The sequence below is a fragment of the Petaurus breviceps genome, unplaced genomic scaffold (genome assembly GCF_028583685.1).
Source record: "Petaurus breviceps papuanus isolate PSGF00001 unplaced genomic scaffold, PetGlider_PUasm1.0 177, whole genome shotgun sequence".
NCBI lineage: Eukaryota > Metazoa > Chordata > Mammalia > Diprotodontia > Petauridae > Petaurus > Petaurus breviceps.
The window spans coordinates 4,617,644-4,642,580 of NW_027185776.1; the positions used below are offsets into that span (position 1 = coordinate 4,617,644).

General features: G+C 36.7%; 1 protein-coding gene across 1 annotated transcript in view; it reads right to left on the minus strand.

The window, feature by feature from the left end:
* Positions 1-24,937, minus strand: part of UNC79 (unc-79 homolog, NALCN channel complex subunit) — a 345,437-nt gene that overhangs the window by 314,563 nt on the left and 5,937 nt on the right. The window contains exon 2 of the mRNA XM_069086022.1: positions 793-913. Within this exon, the coding sequence (XP_068942123.1) occupies positions 793-913 (121 nt within the window). The remainder of the gene's footprint in view (positions 1-792; positions 914-24,937) is intronic.

Consider the following 24,937-nt stretch of genomic DNA (forward strand, 5'->3'; position numbering starts at 1 on the left):
GGTAGTGTTGTAGCTACATGTGACCTTCAGGCTTAACACCTGTTTGACACACATTTGGCCCCCCTGCTCTACACCACAGGTGCTCCCACCACAAGGCATCAGAGTAGGAACATTATTGACCCAAATAACAAACTGAATTTTTTGAGCCATTGTGGCCCATTTGCCTGCCTGGCTACCTTGATGATTGCTATGAAGCAGATGAACCTTGACTTTCTTCACCTTATCATAAAAGTTGACAATGAAAAATAGTACCTAAACTTCTCTTTACTTTTTTATTGTCCCTTAAGGATTTAAATAACTGATTCTAAAATACTTTTATCAAATGAAGTGCACCACAGATGTGCAAAAATTATTATCATGGCATTACTGCTCTTTGTTCAGGAGGAAGGAAATCCTAATAATATATCTAAATCCTACTGAGTATTAACAATAGAAGGATTTGTCTTCAGACCAAAGTGTTACCTGACCTTAAAACAATGTCCATTCTCAGTTTAATCATAATCATCCAACCATCTTTGGCATAAAGTTTATAACCTTTATTACTTTTAATCAGACACTTGAAAAGGAGCTTAAATTAGCAAATCAGGCAGTAGCCATACAAGCCATCATTCTAAATTGATATCTATGATCTGACATTATCTATTTTAGAGAAATTGAGTCCCGACTCTTCTGGCAGAGCAGTGAAAATTTTAATGTCTGTTAAAATCTTTAGGTCAATCAAACATTATGTCCTATTAAATTCCAAAATACTGTCTACTACTTCTTAAAGGAAGAAGATAATTTAAAGCTTACCTTAACAAGGTCTGAGAAAAGTATTTCAGGGTGTTTGCAATGTCAGTCCCCGAAGGTACAGGATAAATGTTATGGAGGACCCGGTTATGATATTCCTGCAGGTGACGGATCTTGGAAGCAACTAGAGCAAAACAAAATGAGACAAGAAGGATTTTGTAGTATGTATTGTTCCTAAGAGTTTCATTTTGTTTTAGTCATCATTTACAAATCTTACTTTAATTAAAATTCTAAGGAAATCATATCTTAATTCTCAATCAGAATCTCTTATTAAAATTCATAATAGAAACAATGACAACAGTGTTCCAATAACTTATGTTTACTTGTGGCCAACACACCAGTAATATATCTTACAGAAATTCCAAACTATCCATCTTTTATTTTGTTCTTCTAATGAGACACTCATAATAATAGGAATAGCCTGAATTTCTACAGTATATTGCAATTTGTAAAATTGTAATAATCCTGTGAATCAGATACTATAGGTATTATCGTCCCATTTTATGGATGAAAAAACTGAAGTTCAAGAAGGTGAAGGAACTCCTGATAATACTTCCTCCCTAGATAGCTCATTATTTATTGGCAAAGCAAGAATGGAATAAAACCAAGAAACCTTTCTATTCTCAGAAAATATTGTAGTTGTGGTTCCTTTACATCCCAGTCAAGTAAAGTTGAAAATGAGAACTGAAAACTCTTTCAGATAATGCCCAATCTTCAGGAACAAGGTATTGTGCATTGGCATCAATTCAAATTTTAAAATGCCTATCACATAACCAGGAAATCTTAACTTCAACAATATATAATGATAATGTACTTGGCATATAGCCACACTGTTAAATTATGTTAAAAGGTGATTAATTTGAGCCATACAAGTAAAATAATAAACTAGTGACTGCAGTAATTTTAAAAATTAATTTCTCATTTCAGGGGCAGCCAGGTGGATCAGCAAGTAAGAGCACCAGCTCCAGTGTCAGGATGACCTGGGGATCAAATCTGGGCTCAGATACTCAGAAATAACTGGCCATGTAACCTTGAGCAAGTTACTTAACCCCCATTGTTTAAAAAACAAAAATTTCTCATTTTCTTTAAGGAACTTAAGAGTTGCTAATACCTTTCTGAGCTTGGCTGCCCAGACCTTCTAAGGACTCAGAATACTGGGGCTTGGATAGGGTCTCCATTCTCCTAGACCTACCTGGAGTCACCAACATTGTCCATACTCCTGACCTGACTGTTTGACCTGGCTGCAGTGACTGGACCAGTTCTAGTCATTCCTCGTTGACACATCCCAAGGAGTCTCTTTGGCATCCTCTTCCACAGAGATCAATTAGTGTCCATTTGTCCTTCTCAGTCATATGTCTCTGAGGCTACTGAGAGAGACCATTAGGTGGTGTGACTGTCACTATCAGCAGTCAACATACGACATCTCTTTAGTATCAAATCCAGGAGAGATAAGGTCCTGCTGATTGTTCCTAATAGTAATGAAAATTAGCTCTAAATGAATCCTAGTCAAAATGACTCGAGCAAGCCAGAAAAGAGCAAGATATTGATGATAGGTGAAGGGAATAGTATAATCACAGAATTTTAGACCTGTAGAGGACCTTAAAGAAAGCACTTTGTCCAAAACCCTCATTTTATAGAAAGGATCATTTAAGGCCTAAACAGAAGAGTGTCTTGCCTGGGTTTACACTGCTAGTGAATGGTACAGCAGGTCTAGAACACAGGAGTTGCAATCCAATGCTCTCTTCACTAATCCCATATTCTTATTGAAATTTAATGGATATAGAAGTGATAGATTTTTACTCAAAGGCACCCAGGAGGTGGCAATTTCTGACTGCTTCTGACTTTAATACTACTTCTGAGTTCTGAGGGGGAAAAAAAAACAGTCATATTTTCCTTTTTCTACTTAGACTATCTGAATTATGTCTTTGGGGGAATCTTCATAGAAAAGTAGTCAAAGGCTGCCAATCACCATAAAATCTTGGGTTTGTACAGCACCTCTATCCTGAAATAAGCAGACAAGTTTACTTCTGATATCACATGTAGCCTTACAGATGTTTTACTTAAAAGTTGTTTGGTTTACCCAGGAGCACTGTGCAAAAACACAAAATTCTTTTTAAAAAAAAAAGGCTAAATTACATCCTTTATAAAAATCATAGGACATCAGAACTAGAAGAGATATTTGTAATGGTAAGAGAATTTGAAGATCTTCCCCATCCCTTAATAGGCCTAGGAAATTTGAAGATTTTCTCTGCTCCTCAATGGGCCTCAAGTGGAACTTGGGGCTTAATTGGGGGGAGGCTTGTTTTTTAAAAAGGCCCACACTTTTTGTTACTTTGTAATTAGGTAGTGGGTCACTAAGGTTGTGATGTCCTCTGACCCTGAAGAAGGGTGTGTGTGTGTGTGTGTGTGTGTGTGTGTGTGTGTGTGTGTGTGTGTGTGTATGTGTGTACTCTAAGGTGAGGTTTTCCTTTGGGGCTCACTTATGGGAATAGTTATATGATTTGGTCAGATGAGACTCTGGGTGGCCTCCATTGAGCCCCCCAGCTTTGAAACCCAGATGTTGGTGCTTCTCTCTCTGATAATTAACTATGTATGTATGTAATGGTCAGACGGCTAGAAGCCCTGTCTGTTTGTCTATTGAATTGTATTTTCTCTGTCTGTACTTTTTGTCTGCTTTTAATTTCTGACTCTACTTCTCAACCACAGGCACTTGCTGTGGCTGTCCCCTGTTACTTGGGCCACTCCCTTTCCTCATTTCCACCTCTTGGCTTCTCTGGCTTCCTTCAAGTCCAAGTTAAAATCTCACCTCCTATAAGGAAACCTTTCCCAACCCCTCTTTTCATTTTAGAGCCTTGACTATTTCCTATTGATTCAGTATGCAGCTTATTTGTAAGTATGTGTATGTGGTTTCCCCCATTAGAGTATGAGCTCCCTGAGGGCAGAGACTGTTTGATTAAAGTAAGATTGTTAACCACTTTTGAGTTGCTTTCCTTTAGAAAAGCAGATCAAAGAACCTGTGCTAGCAGCCATCCTGGGTATGCTAGGGTGCTTGCTCTTACAATAATATTACAGTAATAGAATGTTAGAACAAAGAAGACTAGAGTTGGAAAAGGCATTAAATATAGAATAGTAATGTTGGCAGGTACCTTACAAAATAGAACATAGATAGTATCATTGATTTTGAGTTGGACAGGACCTTAAAGATCATCTAGTACAATCCTTTTATTTTGCAGGTAAAAAAAAAACGGAGGTCTGAGAGAGGAAACAAGTTGCCAAAAAATCATATGCTGATTAGTATGTCAGGGTCAGCATCCAACTCCATGTCCTCTGCCTTCAAATTTAGTACTCTTTCAGGAATAGCACACCAAGAAAAGTGTTCAATATGGAAGGGACCTTTTACTGATGTTGTTCAGCTACTTTCAGTCATGTTCAATTTTTCATGACCCCGTTTGGGGTTTTCTCAGCAAAGATACTGGAGTGATTTACCATTTCCTTCTCCAGTTCACTTTACAGATGAAGAAACTGAGGCAAACAGGGTCAAGTGACTTGCCCAGGGTCACACAGCTAGCAAGTGTATGAGGCCAAATTTGAACTCAGGAGGATGAGTCTTCCTGACTCCAGGTCTGGCATTCTATCCATTGAGTCACCTATCTGCCCTCAGAAGGGACCTCAGAGTTTGTCTAATTTAGCCTTCTCATTTGACACAAGAGAAAACTAAGGCCAAGGTGGGTAGTGATTTTCCCCAGGTTTCACAGTTTGTAAGCAGAAGAATTGAGACCAGGACCCTAATGTCCAGTTCTAGTGCCCCTTCTATTAAAGATAGAGGCTATCTAATCCAACCCACTCATTTCACAGATGAAGAAACAAAGGTGAAGGGAGGTTTAGTGAATTGCCCAATGCCACACAGGTAGGAAGTTATCACAGGCACGATTCAAACCCGGGTTCCCTTGCTCTAAGACCCGTACCTTCCTTCCTTTATACCACATAACCTCTCTAAATTACATGGACCCCATTTCTGTTGTATTAGTCATCATCTTTCATTCAGATTAAAGGAGGGTTCCCTCTTTTCTCAAATGCATAATATGTAGTTTCTAATATTTTAGGTATTTCAAATAAGAAAAGGTAAGTAAAGTGCTTTGAAAACTTGACAATGCCACATAAATGTTAGCTATTATTATTATTATTATACTATCATTGTGGTTATGCCTTGTTGCTAAAATCAGTCTCATATTTTGACATTAATCAAGTTTTTTTACAAGTATATGCTGCATAAAGTTTACCTAGTCAAAGTCATTTTATATTAATGCTATTAATCAATCAGTGAATCAATCAACAATCATTTATTAAGTATCTCTTACATGCCAGATACTGTTCTAGTCCTGTGGATTCAAAGATTAAAAAAAAAAAAAGAAACTATCCCTGTCCTCAAAGAGCTTACATTCTATCAAAGGGATCATATACACATAAGTAAATACAAACTATATAGAAAATAAATGCAAAGTAATTGTAGGAGATCAGCACTAGCAGCTGAGGGATTGGGAAAGGCCTCTTAGAGAAGCTGTCACATGAGCTGGATTCAATGAAATCTAGAGAGTCTTAAGGCAGAGGAGAGGAAGAAGGACATTTCCAGCATGGATGACCCCCTGGGAAAAGACATGGAAATGAAAAATGGAATGCTGTGTGTAAAGAACAGTAAGTATTATCACCAAAGTCTATCATGAAGCCGCTGATAGTCCACTTATATGGAAACTATCTCCCAATTGTAATATAGTTTCATCTAATATCATGAGATTACAGAAGCAATTACACTATGTAGAGTGTTCCTGCCTCTCTTTATGATGGAGATGGGATAGAGTTGGAAGTCCAGGAGAAAAACTAGAAAAATGGAGATGGAGACTAATAAGCATCAGAAGGAAGGAATGTTCCTCCAGCCCTTTAGGCTATAGCTGATAAAGGGGAATTTTCAGTGCACATCCATCTCATATCACATTGTGTTTTATTGAACCATGTGAAACTGCAGTGTCACCCTTGGACTCACTACCCCATGAGGTTCATGATATAGAACTCATGAAATACTGTCATTGTAAAGAAGAAAATAAATAAATAAGGAAATACTGTCTTTGCTGGAAATTCTAGAAGCAAACTCTATTGAAGAGAGATAATGCATTTTACATGATATTTCAAAAGAAATATTTTCAGAAGACTATGAACATAAATATTCCCCTTTTTGTCATTTATTTTATTCCCCATTTTTCTTCTCCTTGGCATTTTTCCTTCTAGCATACTGATTTCAAAATCAGGCTTCTTTTACTACCATTATGTTTCTCATAATACATTTATTATTATACCTTTCCCATACTGCTTCTATTCCTTATGCCATGGTCATCAGTTATTCCATTCTTGTTCTTATCCTTTTATTTAGCCCAAATTACCTTTCCTTATAGGGTTATACATACCTTATATAGGGAGGTATAGTGAGTAGAATGCTGGGCTTAGTGTTCAAATTCCAACTCTAAGAGTGACCAATTATATAATCCTAGTCAATTTCCTTTACCTTTATGTACATTAGACAGTTCCCTAGGACTTATCTACTAAGTCATAGGCCCACTGCTATCTGCATTGGTGAAAGGAGTTCCCATACCATATGTTCCTTATTTTGACAAAACCACAGGTCTTTTCCATATTCATGCATCTTTCCTTAATTTATTAACCAAGTACTTAACGAACTCCAGCATATAATACTATATATTTGCTCCATTAGATGCCTAGAAGATGGGAGTAATTTAAAACAAAGTTGAAAATTTAAAATGAGGTTGGTCGCAGCCAGGTTGGAGAGGGCCCTCAATACTAAGCTAAGGAATTTATATCCTATTTTAGAGGCAACAGGGAGCCCCTGAGAGTTTTTGAGCATAAAGGTTTAGACATAATCAGACCAATGTCATAGGGAGATTTTTTTTGGCAGCTACATGAAAAATATATTGGAAAGAGGTGAGTCTACAAGCACAAAGACAATTTAGGATGATATTACAATAGCTGAGGGGAATGTTCATGAAGGTCTTAAGCAGGGTTGTGGTATTGTACACAGGGTTGAGAGGACAGAAATGAAAGACATTGTGTAGATAAGATTTACAAGAACTGATAGGACATGGATAAATGGAGAGGAAAAAGTTAAAGATGACTCTGAGGTTACAAATCTGTCTGACTAGAAAGCTGTTGGTAACCTTAACAGAAATAGGAAGACTTAGAAGAGGAACAGGTTAAATAAAGGGGGAAACAATGAGCTTGATTTTGGAAATGTTGAGGTCGAGGTGTGAGCAGCAGAATCAAAGTAGAAATATCTAGCAGGTAAATGGAATTCAGGAGGCAGATTAAGGCTGGACACACAGATTTGAGAAACACCTGGATCTCATTTTCCTTATCTGTAAAATGAGAGGCTTTGACCAAATGACTTTTTTAGGTCTTTTCCAGCTCTGGATCTATGACCCTATGTACAGATGATCACTGAAACCATGGGAGTAATTGAGGTTATTGAGAAAAAAATCTCAGAAAGATAAAAGAATGTAATCCAAGATAAAGCCTCAGGGAGATCTACAATTATGAAGTAGAAAATGTATGTTGGATGAGCAAAAGAGCCTGAGGAGTAATCAAACAAGTGAAAGGTCTAGAGAACCAGGAAAAAAGCAGTGTCACAGACACCAAAGGAAGACAGGGTATCCAATGTGATCCATGTGTTCAGAATTCTATAAAAAAAAGTCAAGGATATTGAAGATAAATAAAAGACAAAGAAAAATGGAATTTGTAATTAAGGGGACATTGCTTGGAGAGAACAGTTTCAACAGGGTAGTGCAAGGAATTGAGGGGGGAATGGGTAAGTGATCAATCAAGGTACAGTCTGTAAAACAATCTTTCTAAACATTTGATGGGAAAGAGAGGAGATAAATATGGCAATAAATTTAAAAGATAAATTCAATTTAAGGTGGTTTTCTTAAGGATGGAAAAATCTGAATATATTTGTAGACATAAGGGAAACATAAAAAATGGAAAAGAAAAATGAAAGTGACTGATAGGTCGGACTCCTGAAGAAGACAGGAACAGAGGACTGGAATAGGGTAAAAGTAGAGACATTAGTCTCTTGGCAAGGAGAAAAATTACCACATTTTTTACAGACTGGAGCAAAATATGAGTGAAGATGTAAATAAGAGTAAGAAAGAAAAGGGAATTTACAGTAGATGTTATTGATTTTCTCACTTAAATAGGAGGCACAATCATCTGAGAAAGAGGGATTGGGAAAGGTATTAGCAGCTGTAGGACAGAAATTCTAAACAAATGAACATTATGATGGAGACAATCAAAAATGAATAAAAGGCATATCATGCATTACTAAGGGCCCAGTTAAGGTTATATAACGAGAATTTATAGCCAAACTAGTTGGCACAATGATAAAATTTCCTTTAGCAGCTTTGTTTCAAGGGTAGAGAAAGCACTACTATAGTAGGAGTAAGCAAGAGGTGAGGACTGGAAGGTATGAATGGTAGGATATGGAGCAAGGGACTCAAGAGTAGAGAACAGCACTTTGATGAACTGGTTAATTATTGGGTCAAGACTGTGAAAAGAAGAAAGTGAAGCCAAATCAGACAGGAAGGGGAGGGGATGCTGGGGAAGACCAGGAGAATGATTATGATAATGACTAACTAGCATTTATATAGCACTTTAAGATTTGCAAAGTATTTTACAAATGTTAATATTTGACCCTCAAAACAGCCCTATGAGGTAGGTGCTATTATTGTTCCCATTTTATAGATGAGGAAACTAAGACCCTGTGAGAGGTTAAGTGACTTGCTCAGGGTCACACAGCTAGTGTCTGAAGCAGAATTCTAACTCAGGTCTTCCTGACTCCTAATCTTATACTCTACCCACTGTGTCATTTTGTGATTAACTGGACAAGCAAGAAGAGACAGATGGAGTGGAGGTTGTAGTGAAGGAGTAATTAAGGAGGAGTGGGGTAATCAAGAAAATGGAAAGACATAAGAGTGGTGAGAGGAAGAATAAAGAGTTCAAGATCACTGAGATGGACTAGTTTAGGTTTATGATAAAGTCAAAGGTATGACTGCCATTTTTGGGTAACTAAAGCAGAGTAGAGAAGGAGGTCATGGAAGAAAATAAATTCAGAGGACAAGGTGACCCCCCACAAATTGAAACTGCCAAACCTAAAGGCAAAGGATGTAAGAGAAAGGAAGACAATATACTGAATTCTCTGAGAAAGAATGGAGGGAAGTGACCTGAAGGTTGGAAGATGGCAGGAAAAAATCATCTAGACATGACAACCTAGACAGTTGAAGGGCACTTCAAAGGAGGAGATAATTGCTGTATGATAGTGACATAATGAAGGCCTGGAGGAGACAGAAAAGAATGAAAAAGTATGCCTACTTTTCTTGGCTCACTATGCTGGGGCTCATGAGAGAAATGGCAAATATGATAAATAAATGCAAGTCATTTAAACTCTCTGAGTCTCATATTATTCATCTATAAAATACACTTAATAATTATTAACTCCTACCTCACCAAGATGTTGTGATAATCCAATCAAGTAATAAACGCAATCTGCACGTTTAATACTAAAGTGATTTTCAAATATTAAAGTGTTATATAAAATGCTTTTTTTTTTGAAGGACAATAAAGTGTTTACTGATGAAGCTACTCCCTGCATCATTTTGTCAGTCCACAGCTAAAGAAGAATCGGCAGACTCTCATTCTTCTGATTACATTGTTGTAGTAATATAATTTTGTTTTCCAGCTCAACTTACCTCATTTTATATCAGTTCATGAAAGTGTTTCTATACTTCTCTGAATTCATCATGTTCATCATTTTTAAGGCACAATAGTATTCCATTATATTCATGTATTACAATTTCTTTAACCAACCGCCAGTGAACGGACATCCATTTTGTTTCCAGTTTTTTGCTACTACGAAAAGATTAATATTTTGGTTTTAATATTTTGGTATATATGGAGCCTTTTCTTTTAGGAATGACCTTGTGGTATATGCCTAGCAGTGAAATCTCTGGGTCAAAAGATATGGACATTTTCATTACTTTAGATATCTAATTTCTAAATTGCTTTCCAGAATATTTAATACCAATTCACAGCTCCACCAACAATGCAGTTGGACCCTCACTCTTCAATCCTTTTGAGTTCTTACATATATATAAATGCTGCTTTCTCCTAGTTTTATTCCCTCTTGTTCTACATCTGCAACTTACCCTCAGAATCAAAGAATCTCAAAGTCAATAATGAATTCAGAGATCATCTAATACAGCAAAATCCCTGACAAGAGGTGAACGTGTAGCCTCTACCTTAAAAATTTCCAGTGATAAGAACTCGTCCCCTAACAAGGAAGCCCTTTCTACTTTTGGAAAGTTCTAATTATTGGGAAGCTTTCCTTACAACAAAACCATTCTATAATTTCTACCCATTTTTCCTAAGAAAGAATTCACAGTCAAATATTATGTTTGTTTACTATTCCAGTTTATATTCTTACTTTTTCTTCTCTAAGCTGCCCTCCAAATACTGCATCTTTTATTTTCTCTTCTACCTGCATTTTGTACAAATCCCTCCCTCATAAATGTGGTCATTCTGGCTTTCACCTGTTAACACTCACAAAATTCCAGAAGGGACAAAAAGCAGGAAAGATTTATATACCTATTTCACAGAAAGAGAAACTGGGATACATAAAAGTCATTTAACATGCTCAAGATCATGAAGCTATTTAGTGTCATAGCTGGAACCAACACAAAGAGTTGGCATATATAAGCATTTAATAAATGCTTTTTTTATTCAGTGCTAGTTCAATGGTCTCTCCACTAAAGTAGAATGCAGTAATCTGCTTCCTGGAAGATACATAAAAACTGCTGGGATCATACCTACATATTTGGAGAGGTGGCTATGCTATAATAGTAGCTCTAGACATAGTCTTGACCCGTGTTCAAGATCTGGCTCCTACAGCTGTTACCATCTGCAGCTTAAAAGGTACTTTCCATTTACTCAGTATGTATCCTATATGTATCTATATAGACATTTTATCTCTTTTATTACAATATAAGCTTCTTGAGGGCAGGAAGTATTTTTTTTTTATTTTCCTTTGTAGCCCTAACACTTAATTCAGGAACTGGAACATTGGAAATACTTTTTTAAAGTCCTTAAAATATTTTTATTGATTGTTTTACTTGATTATTGATGTTGACAAGCATATTAGTCCAGAAAAAAAGTGAGAACCTTAATGAGTTCCAGTGCAGGGAAACCTAAGAGATAAATAGGCTGTGAAGTAAAGACTTGCTTCCCCTGTATGACCAGTTTTCCCCCATAACTGAAGTTGAAAACAGGGACTAAGAAGGGAGGAGACACGTGCCATATTATTCAAATTTTGATTAAACAAATATCAACTTCAATGAATTTTTATTAAGAACCTACAGTAATGTACAGAACACTGTGGTAGGTGTTGAAGGAGATACTTAAATGGATCTGTGACCTCACTGGGGCAGGTACTTGCTTCAATAAATTCATGCTTTTTTATCCTCTAACTTTTGGGCAGGTCTTCCCATAACTCCTACACAGGGAGTCTACCCACAATGCTGATAACCTTCCCCTAGATCTCTTGACATTGCATAGATACTAGGTAAGAACAAGAGCCATCCATGACTTATCACTCACTCTCACTACAAGACTAACCATCTTCCTTTTCAGGGCATATGTCCCTCTGATGATATTTTTAACTTTACTTGTCTTGTTTAATTCTTCATTGAAAATACAGTGTGGTCCCCTCATATCCAACTTGTATCTCTCCACTGCCTTTGGGTGACCCAAAATGCTAATTCTTGAAGAACTGTGGTATTCTATGGCTTATAGTAATACAGTACCTCTAGACAAATATTATTTTTAAAATATGGCCCATTGTTTTATAGATTTCCCATAACCATTTCAAACTTTTAAAGAATGGTATATGATTTTAATATATTGCATATTCTGGAAAAGAGATATTAAGATGGCATTTTTCTCTACCAGATCAAATGCTTTTTTGTAGGTAACAATAAAACTAAACTTAACTGCCTTCCCTCAAAAACCTTATCTTCTTTCTAAATTCTCTATTTCTATTGAGGACATACCACCAGCTTTCAAATTGTCTAGATTTGCAACCTCTGAATTATTCTCAACTCTTTCTTCTCCCTATACTTCACATCCAATTAAGTGCCCAGTGTTGCCAATTCTACCCCCACAATACATAAGATATCCAGTCATTTCTCTCCAATTGTATAGCTACCACATAGTTCAGACTTCCATAGCCTTCTTCTTCCTCGACTATTACAATAGCTTCTGTATTGGTCTCCCATTTCTTTGATTTTCGATTCATCCTCTAAAAAGTTGCCAAATTGATATGTCACTCCCCTGATAAGGAGCTCCAGGGGTTCCCTCCTTATTCTAGGATAAAACACAAATTTCCTCTGATAGGCTTTAAAAGATATTCACAATTTGACTCCAACCTAATTTTTCAGTATTTTTGCATATCACTTTCCATGGTTTTTACAGTCAAACTGATTTATTTCACCACATACCACATCCCATTTTTTCTTTTCAACTTTGTACAGCCTGTCTCCTCTACCTAGAATGCACTCCCTCTTCACATGAGTCTCTTAGCATTCCTAAATTCCTTCAAAGCACAGCTCAAATATATCCTGATCCCCCTATCCCTCTACTTGCTAGTACCCTCCCTCCAGAAAAATATTTTTATTTAATTTTCTATGTACATGCCTCTACTCTTCAATATAATGCAGAGTCCTTGAAGGTGGAGATGGTTTTATTTTTGCCTTTGTATTCCTAGAACCTACTATAGTACTTGGTATATAATAGAGCCTTAATAAATGCTTCCTGAATGGAGAAATGGATGAAGGAACATTGGGTTCATTAAAAACACTGCAAAATCTCCCAAAGGCAAACTAGCCTCCTCTCATGCTCCAAGTTAGTTTAGTCCCAGCTCATTGCTTATTCATGATATTTATTTAAAATATAGGTACTGATATAGGCGCACTCTCCATTGTCTGTCCACCCAACTGAATATCATAATCCAAATAATATGCATCCTTCATCCCCTTATTTTTTTTTTCCGTATGTACTAGGCCAGACTCTTTTGAGTGATTACAGATATCATTTAGAATGTTCCAGGGCTTGACACAATCAGTAAAATGTTCCATAAGTGAAAGCATCTGAAAGATTTCATCATCTATAAAGAAGCATTTTCCATTTTGACTCTGTATAGGAAATCTTCCAAGATACTGGTAAGGTCCTTGATAAACCTCTCCCTGTATTGCGCTTGATTGCAATAATCTGAGCATTATCTGATAGTTCTCTGCGTCATTTTAGCTTTTAAGGAATAGTATATGATTTTAATATATGCATATGTTGGAAAAGAGATATTAAGATGGGGTTTTTCTCTACCAAATCAAATGCTTTTTTGTAGGTAACAATAAGCACAATGGATTCTAGAGGATCTCACTGCTTTTAATCAATTGTGTGACTATAAAGGTATGCTCTGCTGTAGGGCATAATTTGTAATAGTTTCCCTGCTCCCGTACTTTCTCTTCATCAAGGATACCCTTTGTGCATATGGAGATCATTCATCAAGGATGTCTTCACTGTGTCCAGAGATGATTCCAACAAAAATTTTAAAGAAATAGGAAAGTAGACACATTAATTGGTAGTTATCAATATTTTCTTGATTACATTTTTTAAATAATAAGGTCTCATATTTCTTTCAAGTGTTGGGTATCCTTCCCTCTTTAAGGTATCTTAAGAATCACTTACGCAACACCCTCAAAACTGTATCCCTTCCATCATAAGCCACATATGTATATACACATATAAATGTGTATGTAATCTATTCTAGTTTCTTTTCCCATCCTTAATTTAGTATAATTTCTAATTTTTCTTGCAGCATATCAGGAACTGTGATATTAGAGTCCAAATTCAGTGACACCATATCATTTGACAGAGAAAAGATTTGTTAGAGAAATCTTTCTAGACTTTTGTCTGTTCGTTGCCTTCCTACAGTTTCATTCTTAAATACCTTTGGGATGATTTGGCTTAGCTGGCTCTCTTGCCAAGCTTCCTCTGAACTGTCTTTCCCCTCTGTTTCTTGCTGTTTTATGAGGTGATAATGCTCATAATCTTCCACCATTCTTCTCCAAAGAATTTTACAATGGAGATTATATTCTAAACTGTGTGTTGCCCTTAGATACCACATCTCTCTGCTTAGCAAGATCAAGTGTTTGCTAATTGAGGCAGTTCTTAGGCTCTTTCAGTCTTCTCCTTGTAGAGATTGATTTATATCAGTTAAGTTTTCTCCAGAAATGGTGATGATTTGTATTAATATCTGTTTCATTTCCTATTTATCAATGTCAAACAACTGGCCTTAAAAGGACATTTTGGAGTTACTAATGTGGGACAGGCTTTGATATTTGCTCAAACAAGCTGAGAATTTATAGACAGACAGCTGATTTGAAAGCAATAATCTCACTGGTAACAAATTCTGGTTATCATTGCATGATCTTAACTATAGAACAGGAAATTTAGAAGACACAAAAAATTAACACATACTTCTTTAGCTGAATAGAATGAGGTGAGGGGAACATAAATTCGAATGCTATTAGATAAGGACAAGGAATAAGAGGCCCAGGTTCCAGGACTCTTTGGCAAGAAAAAGTTTTTTTCACTGTTTACTTTCCCACTCTCTCCATCCCACCCCACATAGAGAACTACTTCACCCCCCATTTTTTTTCACATGGGTAAAAAGGAACTATATGAAATAAAGATAAAAGGGTATAGGGGTGCCATATGGGGAGGTGGGCTTTAAATGCCAGGCTAAGAACATGTTCTATAAGCTTTTATCCTAGAGGCAATAGAGAGCCACTAATTTTTTTAGTATTGTAGTGACATGGTCAGATTCCTTTTTCAGAAATATCAATTTGGCAGCTATGCAAAGAATCAGTTGAAGCATGGTAGAATGCAGGATGTGGAGGGATAGAAGAATGGAAGCAAGTAAATCAACTAGGAAACTGTAGCAATAGTTTAGGTGTGAAATCTTGAGGGCCAGAAGTAAAACAATGGCTGTGTGAATGGGGAGAAAGGAATGTATGGAAGAAATGTTAGAGACATAGAATCAACCAGACTTAGTGACTGATTGAATATGGTTCTGAGAAAGAAGCAAAATTCAATGATTTCTCTGAAAATGTAAATCTGTGTGAGTGGAAATATATAATTCCGTCAGCTGAAATAGGGAAATATGAAGGAAATAGATTTATGTGGTAATATAATGAGCTGGGTTTTAGAAAAGTTCAATTTGAGATGCCTATGAGACATCCCAGTAAAGATATGTCTAGCAAACAGTTGGTAAAGCAGAGTCAAAGTTCAGAAAAGAGATTAGGGAGATTCAGAAAAGAGAGATACATATGAACACACACATATTTATATTACATATATGTATGTGTATACACAAAAATATATGTATGTATATGCCATCTGCATAGAGATGATAATTGAAACCATAGAAGCTAATGAGGTCACTGAAAGGACAATAGAGAAAATAGAATAAAGGGCCCAAGATAGAGTCTTGTGGCTACTCAGGATTAGTACGCAGGAGAAGGAAAAACCCACCAACACCTCCATAAAGATTTATCAGAGCAGGATTTTGTTAGAAGGAAGACAAACTCTAAATAAGTGCCCTAAGAAGCACTGCCCACCTTCCCTTACCCCACATCCACCAGGGCCATAGGCCCTTCAGATCCAGAATTGGTACTGTTTGGGGAGATTGCTTCATTGAATTACTTCCAGCATAATGCCATGCTTTGGGGGAATGTATACACTGAATACAATATATAACCTAATACTCTCTACATAGTTGAAGGAGAACTTGCAGAAGGGGTTCCTCTCCTCTTTCCAGTCCCCAGCAGTTGCCTCAAAAAGTAAAAACTGGAAGCTGGGAATTAACTATGGAAATAAACATAATCTTGGTAAGAAAGCCTTTTCTATTCTCATTGATGATATAACTGAGTACAGGGTAATTAGGCATATACAGAGTAGAACCATGGAAGGTAGGAGGTAGTATACAGCTTGATACACATTCATCATGGAGCCAAGTGAAAGATGGTCTTCCTTACCCTTTATGAGTAAATTATGTTCTTTGCATTAGATAAGACCCCTACTACATTTCAACATCCCATTAACAAGGTTTGGAAAAGCTTGATTGAATTAAAAATATCTTCCTTTTTTTGTAAAAGCTTATAGAACATGTCCAGCAGATGAAATGGGTTTCATAGTGGCTTGGACCCATGACCTTGACTGCCAAGCTGAAAAAAAAAATCACAACTTTTACAAGTCCTTTTAAAGATTAAGGATGAAACCAGGTTTGCAGAAATGATTTACAGTTGTATCTAACCACAGAAGATCACAAGTTCTTAGAGTTATAAGGAAGCTCAGAAGCCATCCATCCCAATCTATAACACAGTCCCTCTATGGCATTGCTAATGATTGGTTATTATTAATGTCTGAGCAGTACTTCCAAGGAAGAGAAATTTTTTCTTCTTCTTTATCATAATCATCATCATTCTTCTCATCTTATATTCGATGGAGTTCAGATAGGAATAGTATTCTTTTATGTTTAATGTTTGGCAGACTCTTGTGCAGGTAGATAGATTTATTGCTTTTGTAGTTAAGTAAAATGTTGAGATAGGGGTTTATTTTCAAATGAAAGCATCTTTGAGACAACTCCAGTAGTAGATAAAATGACAGGAATGATATATTTTGTCCTGTTCCTGAATGGTTTTTATTTTGTCCAGTTGGTCTCTATATTTTGAGAGCTTCTCATTCCACATAATTTAAAGGTTATTAGTGTTCAGAATGGCTAGATCTATTAAAAATGGTGTACATAAATTCTATGGGTTCTTGTTCTGCCTGGGAAATTGTGGATAGCAGCTTTCGAAACTCTAGCACAGTTTATCTATTGAATTCTCAAGACTATTTTGGGGTTTATATTTATAGTATAGGAATTCATTTTCTGCTAGTTGATGAAAGATGGCAAGTTTCTGGTGCATATAATTCTGGTCACTTGATCATGTCCTTCTAGGTCTAAGTACTACATTTTTGCACCATGCAGTAATATGATACAATTTTTGTTTTACCATTTCCTTGTGAAATCCATAAGGATGACCTTTCTGTAATTTCTGGTAGCAATTAGCCAGTCATGACAAAGAGTTGGACACAACTTAATGACTGAACAGCCACAAAATTACTACCATTAAAAACCATACTTCATGACACAGACATATTATTGTTGTCGGATCATATTTAAATAGCACTTTAAGATTTAAAAGGCTTTTACTCCACGTAGCCTTATGAGGTAAGAAGTACAGGTGTCATTATCCCCATTTTACAAAAGGAACCAAAGCCCAAATTTGATTATAATTTCCCCAGGATTACCCAGATAATAAGTTTGGAGTCAGAATCATAAGATATTTTATATCAAATAAAATAACATATGTAAAGCATTTTGCAAACCATAAAATGCTACTTACAAATGTTAGCAAGTTCATAGATTTAGAGATGAGTGAAATTTTAGGGAATTTCAAGCCCAACCTCTTCTGTTTTACAATTAAGAAAACTGAGCCTGAAGAAATTTGTACACAATTACAGGCACAACATATGTTTGAAGACTAACTTTGATAGACTTGACTCTTCTCAGTAATGCAGGGTTATAAGTCAACCCCAAAAGACTCATGATGGAGAGAGATGTCTACATCCAGAGAAAGAACTAGAAAAAATTAATTTTGAATCCAGATTGAAGCAAACTACCTGATCTTTTTCTTTTTCTTGTTTGGTTTTGTTTCCTCTTTCCCACTGTTCATTCCATCTGATACAATCCTTCTTTATAAACTGACTAATGTCTAATGTGAAAGTATTTGCAGATCCTATACTTGATTGCATGCCATCATGGGAGGGCGGGGAGGGAAAGAGAGAAAATTTGAAACTCAAGGAATTGTGTAACTGAATCTTGTAAATTAAAAATAAACAAACAAATTAATAAAAAATAATAATTATCCAGCAAAAAAAAAAGGAAACAGCCTGAGAGAGGTTAAGTGACTAAAGCTCAGTGTTACACAACTATCAAGTATCTGAAGCAAGATTTGAAATCAGTTCTTCCTGACTCCCAGCCCAGTTCTTTATACAATCTACCGCCTAGCCACCTCAAACCTAAATCTCCTGACAGCAGTCAATTTTCTTGCTTTCATTTATTATAGTCAAAATATTCCTAAATATCCCATATTGTGAGAGCCCTTTATTCAGTATTGAAAAAGGGAAACATTTCTTTGGATGTTATTATAAGAACTGATCTTCTGAGCTATTAAGCAGATTTGTCCCTTAGCATTGCTCTATTGTGACTCGGACCTTAGCTGTCTCTTTGGGGTGGATATGGATGTCTAGGGAGAAGTACTGAGGAAATCTTAGGAGGGCCCCACAGAGCCCACAATACCAGAGTCCTTCCACTTTTCCATTATCTATTACTTAAGACAATTTATTTCAGCTATCAGAAATACTATAATGACCCAGAATTTCTGGCAATTGTGGTTTCAGAAATGGCACTATTTTCTAGAAGATATGTAATCCCCTTTGATATTCTTACAATTAGTCTGTATGCACATTGTCAGTTATTCAGTCAATAAGAATTTCTTAAGCTTCTACTATGTGCCAGGTACATTGACTCATCTCCCCCGCCCCATGGTTCAACCTCAAGGGCATTGTACATACAGATCAGGCTCCACCACTATATGAATACTTCATTGATGCTCTCTCCTATATAGCTTTTATATGGAAGACATGAAGGACACCAGTGATGTAGATCCAGTATTCTGATAAGCTATATTTACAATATTGTTCCAAACTTTATAGGGTCTAAAATAATTTCAGAGCCTGTTCAAATGTTTCCAGCACATTTTACCACCATCTTAGTGGGACATTCAAGCTTCTTTCATAACAAAGTTCTGCTCTTCCACTTTATTCTTGATGGCCCAGGTGGTCCTTTTATGTATTTTTGTTTTTTAGTTGTTTTGGTCATATCCAACTCTTCATGGCCCCATTTAGAGTTTTCTTGGCAAAGACGCTATAGTCATTTATCATTTCCTTCTCCTTACAGATAAGAAAACTGAGGCAAACAGAGTTAAGTGACTTGCTCTGGGTCACACAACTAGCAAGCATCAGAGGCCAGATTTGAACTCCTGAAGATGAGTCTTCCTAACTTTGGTCCTGGCACTCTGTCCACTGCACCACCTAGCTGCCCTTTTGATGTATAGCTTTATGTATAAGAATGAAAGCAGAGCCACTGCAACAACAAATCCTTGATAAAGTCATAGGGCCCATGGAAGCTTATTCCAGTCACTCTTCCTCCATGGTACAGGATGGGGTTGGATTTCATCACTGTCCTGCCAACATCTCCATTAGAATTATTAGAGTACTACACTGTGCCATCTAATTCTTTTTCCCAGGCTGCTGTCAGTCCAAGAAATGATCGGTAGTTTTTGAAAGATGAGGACTGATTCCTTGGAGGATGGCTACAGGGTCTGGGCTGGAATCAGGGTTGGTGGTCTGGGAGGTGCAGCTATTCCTGGGGTTCTTGGGCCTGGGCTATCGTCATCTGGATCTGAGGTGGTGTCCAAATAGCAATGATTTGACTTGCTTGACAAGCTACCTTCTGTGTCTCCCTCAGAACACCTTGCTGTTTTAGTTACACTGGCTTGCTTACCCTGTGAGTGCCAGTTGATTGGGATGACTGGCCTCATCTCCACAGGGGTTGCTGTGAGAATAATAGAAATCCTCAGATACTGAGAAAATGATAAGTTGGGCTTCAATGGAGAAGCACCTTCAGATAGGTTTCCAAGAAGCACAAAGGTTTAAGAGGGGATGTGACCTCACTGGTGTCAAGAGGCAGTCCAAAGAAGAGTAGATTCTCCCTTAAGGAAAATGAGAAACTAGTTTGTTTCAATCACTATATTTATCTGTATGGAAGTTATCACAAAGAGATCTTTCCTACTCAAAACTCTCATTGCACATTGTACTCCCTTACACACATTTCTTTCTACTTTATGTTACATCTGTTTGTATACATATCAATTTCTCATTGTGGGAAGAGATCTCTCGTTTAAATTATCATCCTTATTTTCTAAAAACAGTACTTAGCAACACATAACCGATACTTAATAAATGTCAGTTGGATGTGGCACAATGGAAAAACTATTGAATTCCCCATACACTGTCCAGCATCTGTGGATTTAGACATTGGTTCATGATAAAGTTGTCTTACAGTTAATGCTCTCCCAAAAAGTGGAGTTCTATTGTAATTCATATATGCTGTTGATTATCAGAGATTATTGATGTGAAAGTCATTTTGAAGGAATAGTGGTCTCAAGTTAGAATTCTTGAAATTTGATGAAGTTTGGCCACAAAGTTATTGTCTGAGGAAGAATAATCTGAGGCCCCCATCTTTACTTGAGAATAGAGAGAACTAAAGCAGAACTATTTCAATTTGAATTATTGAATCAGATTAATTGATCAATCAAAAATATTTATTAAGTATCAACCATGAGCCAGGCACTGTGCTAGGCAATGAGGATGAAAAGACGACAGATTAGACCAATAACTTGAGATCCATGAAAGTGAATTTTACCATTAGATACTGAACAGAGTAGGATAAATTTCCATTTTTAGGTCCAACTCTAAAAGTAAAAGACTCCCACATGGTAAGCCATATGTTATTTGGGGTTTCTGCTTTAGAAGGACAAAAAACAGATCTGGCCTATTCAGAATCAAAGCCTATGGTTTGAAATAAGGTAGAAATGCTAACTGGAATGTTTAGCTCTTCTACAATGCAGAAAGAAAGCAGGTTAGCAAAGGTATTCTTATATTAAATACGTTTTTAATCTAATAAACATATTTTTTGGAGGGCAATTGGGGTTAAGTGACTTGCCCAAAGTCACATGGCTAGTTTTTGTGTTGTGTGTGAGGCCAGATTTTAACTCAGGTCCTCCTGACTCCAGGGCCGGTGCTCTGCACCACCTAGCCACACCATCTAATAAACATTTTGCCTCCACTAAACTTCTAGTTCAGTATCTTATTTATGAAATGGAGGTGGTTCTGGATTCCTGAAGATCTATGCTAACAGAATTCAAGTACTGATTTTTCTTACCAAGCTTACTGGGCTTCAAGAGATGAAATCTATACCTAATCCTCTGACCATCAGGCAAACTAAGTTAGAAAAGTTTGACCATTGCATGTTTTTCAGTCACAGCAACTCTTGAAGACCATCTACTAAAGTGAAGAAGACTTGTGATCTTTGCTAGTTTAATAAAAAGGCATCCACAAATCCCTGAAGTAATATTTTGTATTCACATACAAAGAGGCCCCAAAAGTCTCTAAACAGCCTTCTCTAATCCAGTGATACCACTACTAGGTCTATGCCTCAGACATATCAAAGAGAATAAGGTGGGGCGGCTAGGTGGCTCAGTGAATAGAGCACCAACCCTGGAGTCAGGAGAACCTGAGTTCAAATCTGGCCTCAGACACTTAACACAAAACTAGCCATGTGACCTTGGGCAAGTCACTTAACCCCCAATTGCCCTACCTTCCCCCTTCCAAAAAAAAAAAGAAAGAATAAGGATCCAAATGTACCAAAATATTTGTAGAAGCTATTTTGCAGCAGCAAAGAACTAAAGGTAAGGGGGCACCCATCAACTGAGGAATGACTGAACAAATTATGGCATATGAAATATTCTGTTACATGCTATATGCCTTAAAAAAGGGCAATGAGATAGTTCCAAAGAAACCTAGGAAGACTTATACAAACTGATACAAAGTGAAGTGAGTAGAACTAGGAGAATAAATACAACAAACAACATTGTAAAGATAACTTTGAAAGACTTAAGAACTCTGATGAGTATAATGATCAACAACAATTCCAGAGAGTCAGTGATAAAGCATGCCACCCATGTTCTGACAGAGAAATGATGGATTTAAGATACAAAATAAGACACATTTCTGGACGGGGCTATGCAGGATTATTTTATTTGACTACACTTATTTGGTAGCAGGATTTTGTTTTCTCTTTTTTTATGGGGGAGGGGGTTGAAGGAAAAAAATGCTTACTAATTGGAGAAAACAAACCTACTGGGTCTGGAATCAGGAATCCTGGGTTCTAATCCCTGTCCTGTGACTTACTGGTTGTATGGTCTTAGGCAAGACCCTTAACTTCTCTGGATCTGAGATAACTCAACTCTAAAATGCAGAAGGTAGTCTAGACAAATTCTAAGGTTCCTTCCAACTCTAAACCTATCACCCTGTCTGTTGTTGAACTGAAGTCCCTTCCTCTCCACTCATTCTAAAGTTTATCTTCAGTTTCCAAAAGTAAATTTCCAGATGATTAAACAAAGGTGTCTCAATTGCCTTGTTTAGCATGAGATTGTAAACTTGCTAAGGGCAGAATTTTGCCTCATTTATACCCTTATCCCCCACAATGTTTTGAGCATTGCAAACGCTAAATGAGTACTTTTTAAAATAAAATTGAAGCATTACTCAAAACTAAGGTGAATTTTCCTTTCTCACAGATATTGTGCACCTAACACATGCTCATTGAAAATAACCTCTCACCCCTATAAACCTCAGTGTGTAGTGCTCACAGTTTCCAGGATACAAAATTAGCCACACTGAGAGGGTTGTTGCTGTTGTCGTTGTTTTAAACACCCTCTCTTTTCAGTTTGCACCATCATTGAAAAGAGAAGAGAAAGGAGTTTCCATTTTAACTATCAGGAGTTGAACAAGATGACACTTATTTGTGATGTCATAATGCCTCTCTTCGTTTTTAGGAACATAAAGTTTGTAATTGGAAGGAGTTTTAGAAATCATCTAGTTCAAACCCCTCATTTAACAGATTATGAAACTGAGGCCCAAAAGCCTAAATAACTTAGCTAAGATAACATATCCAGTAAGTAGCAGAGCTAGGATTTCAAGCCATGATAGAGTGGGCATTCTGGGCACTAAACCCTAAACTAGAGTAGTTCTGCCCCCACAGTATAGGGAGGTAAGCTAGGAATATCTCCTCTACTCATTGGTATATATCCATTTGAACCAGAACTCCAAAGCCAATGCTTTTTCTATGAGACAATGCTGCCTCCAAATAAAACCACTCCAACCCAAATGAAACATGTTTTTCTATATACTGTAATTATGTCTACAAATCTGGGTTATTTGGACACATAAATTATTTTCTCCCAAAGAGACCTGAAAACTATAGTTAGAGTATACTTAAAATGCTCTTTTTAAATCTTTGGGGGAGGGGGCGGCTAGAGGTACAGTGCACGGGCCCTGGAGTCAGGAGGACCTGAGTTCAGATCCAGCCTCAGACACTTAACATAACACTAGCTGTGTGACCTTGGGCAAGTCACTTAACCCCAATTTTTCTGCCTTCCCCCTCAAAAAAAAGTAAATCTTTTTTTATTTGATTTTAAATCTTAAAATATATTTTAACATTGCACAAGTTTTATGAGACTCTTCTTTTTGGCAGGTACTTGAAAATAGAGCCAGTCATTTTGACCTATACAATCACAAATGTGTTTGAGTTATGATGAGAGCTCAAAGAAATCTAAATGAAATGGTCAATCATCAGAGCTATTTTGTTTTATAGGAATATGTAAATATGGCATTCCTGATAAGAATAGTATCCAGGGAGCAAACCATTTTAGTGTCATATAAAGTGAAATAGTTACTGTAATTCAAATGCCTATTTTTGAGAAATAGCCTAAGAAACTAGACACAGACACATACATACTACATATATATATATATGTTCCATTTAGACTTACATATGTATGTTTATATTTATATACGAAATCACCTTCTACAAAGTTAACCTGGAAGAGTGAAATCAGAATTGGAAGACCTAGTTTTGAAAAGTGTTTCTGCTACTTCCTACTTACACTCCCTGAGGCAAATCATTTAACCTTTCTAAGTCTTCAAGTTCTTCATCTATAAAATGAGAGGAATAGACTAGAGGATCTCTGAGATAACTCTAATCTTATGACTATGATTTATATAAATAACTCATGGGAAGAATTTTTAGCTCTCAATACACTGGAAACATCAGGCTCTATATAACCCCTGCTCTTGAGCACTTTAGCCTCTTTCACATTATTTAAATGATGGTTTGCTCAAAGTCTCAATATAAAGAAACAACAACTCTATGCTTCATTAGTACAGGTTAGCAGATCACTTTGCATTCAAAGATTCTACATCACCGAATAGAGATATTCCTAGCATACCCCATACCATATGGAGGCTCCAGGGTCAGAACTACTACAGAAGTGAGGGTTTAGAGTCCAGGATACTTACTATGACATTCAACTGCCCAGCAGTGCCATTTCTGTTCAAAAATAAAATAGCATGCCTCAAGAAAAAGAAAGTTTTCCATTACTAAAAGTCTTTAGGTAATGTCTGGATGATCATTTGTTGAAGATATTATGGAGAGAATTCTTACACTTCCACAATGTATGGCACATCATAAGCACTTAATAAATACTTGTTGATTTAACCTCTGTTCAGATAGGTTAGATAAGGCTTTCAACTCTGAGATTCTATAATTTTGTAATTCTGGCTCAATCTACGTCAACATCCAGGCAATCGTTGACAGAATGATTTTAAGGACACTTTTAGGGGGTTCCTAAAAGTTATGGTAGAAAAGTCTGAACTAAAATTAATCTCTCACCTGGAATTCCAAGGAAGAAGGACCAAAAGTATCCCATTCTCCTGAATGTCCCCCATACCAGAAACCAAGCCAGATCAAGAATGGCTAAGGCCAGTGCAATGATGTGGCCCCTAAAGTTCTAGGGATCTAGAATACTGAGTAGTGAAACTCTTTAGACATCTCAGTGCCACAAGCACTTGCTCCCTGACTCAGGGTATGTATGATGATGCACTACTTCTTATCTGATGGTTCATGCCCAAGCCATGGAAAAGTAACAGGATATTCAAGGATAAGTCCCCAAATTCAGAACAAAATTATGTTTTG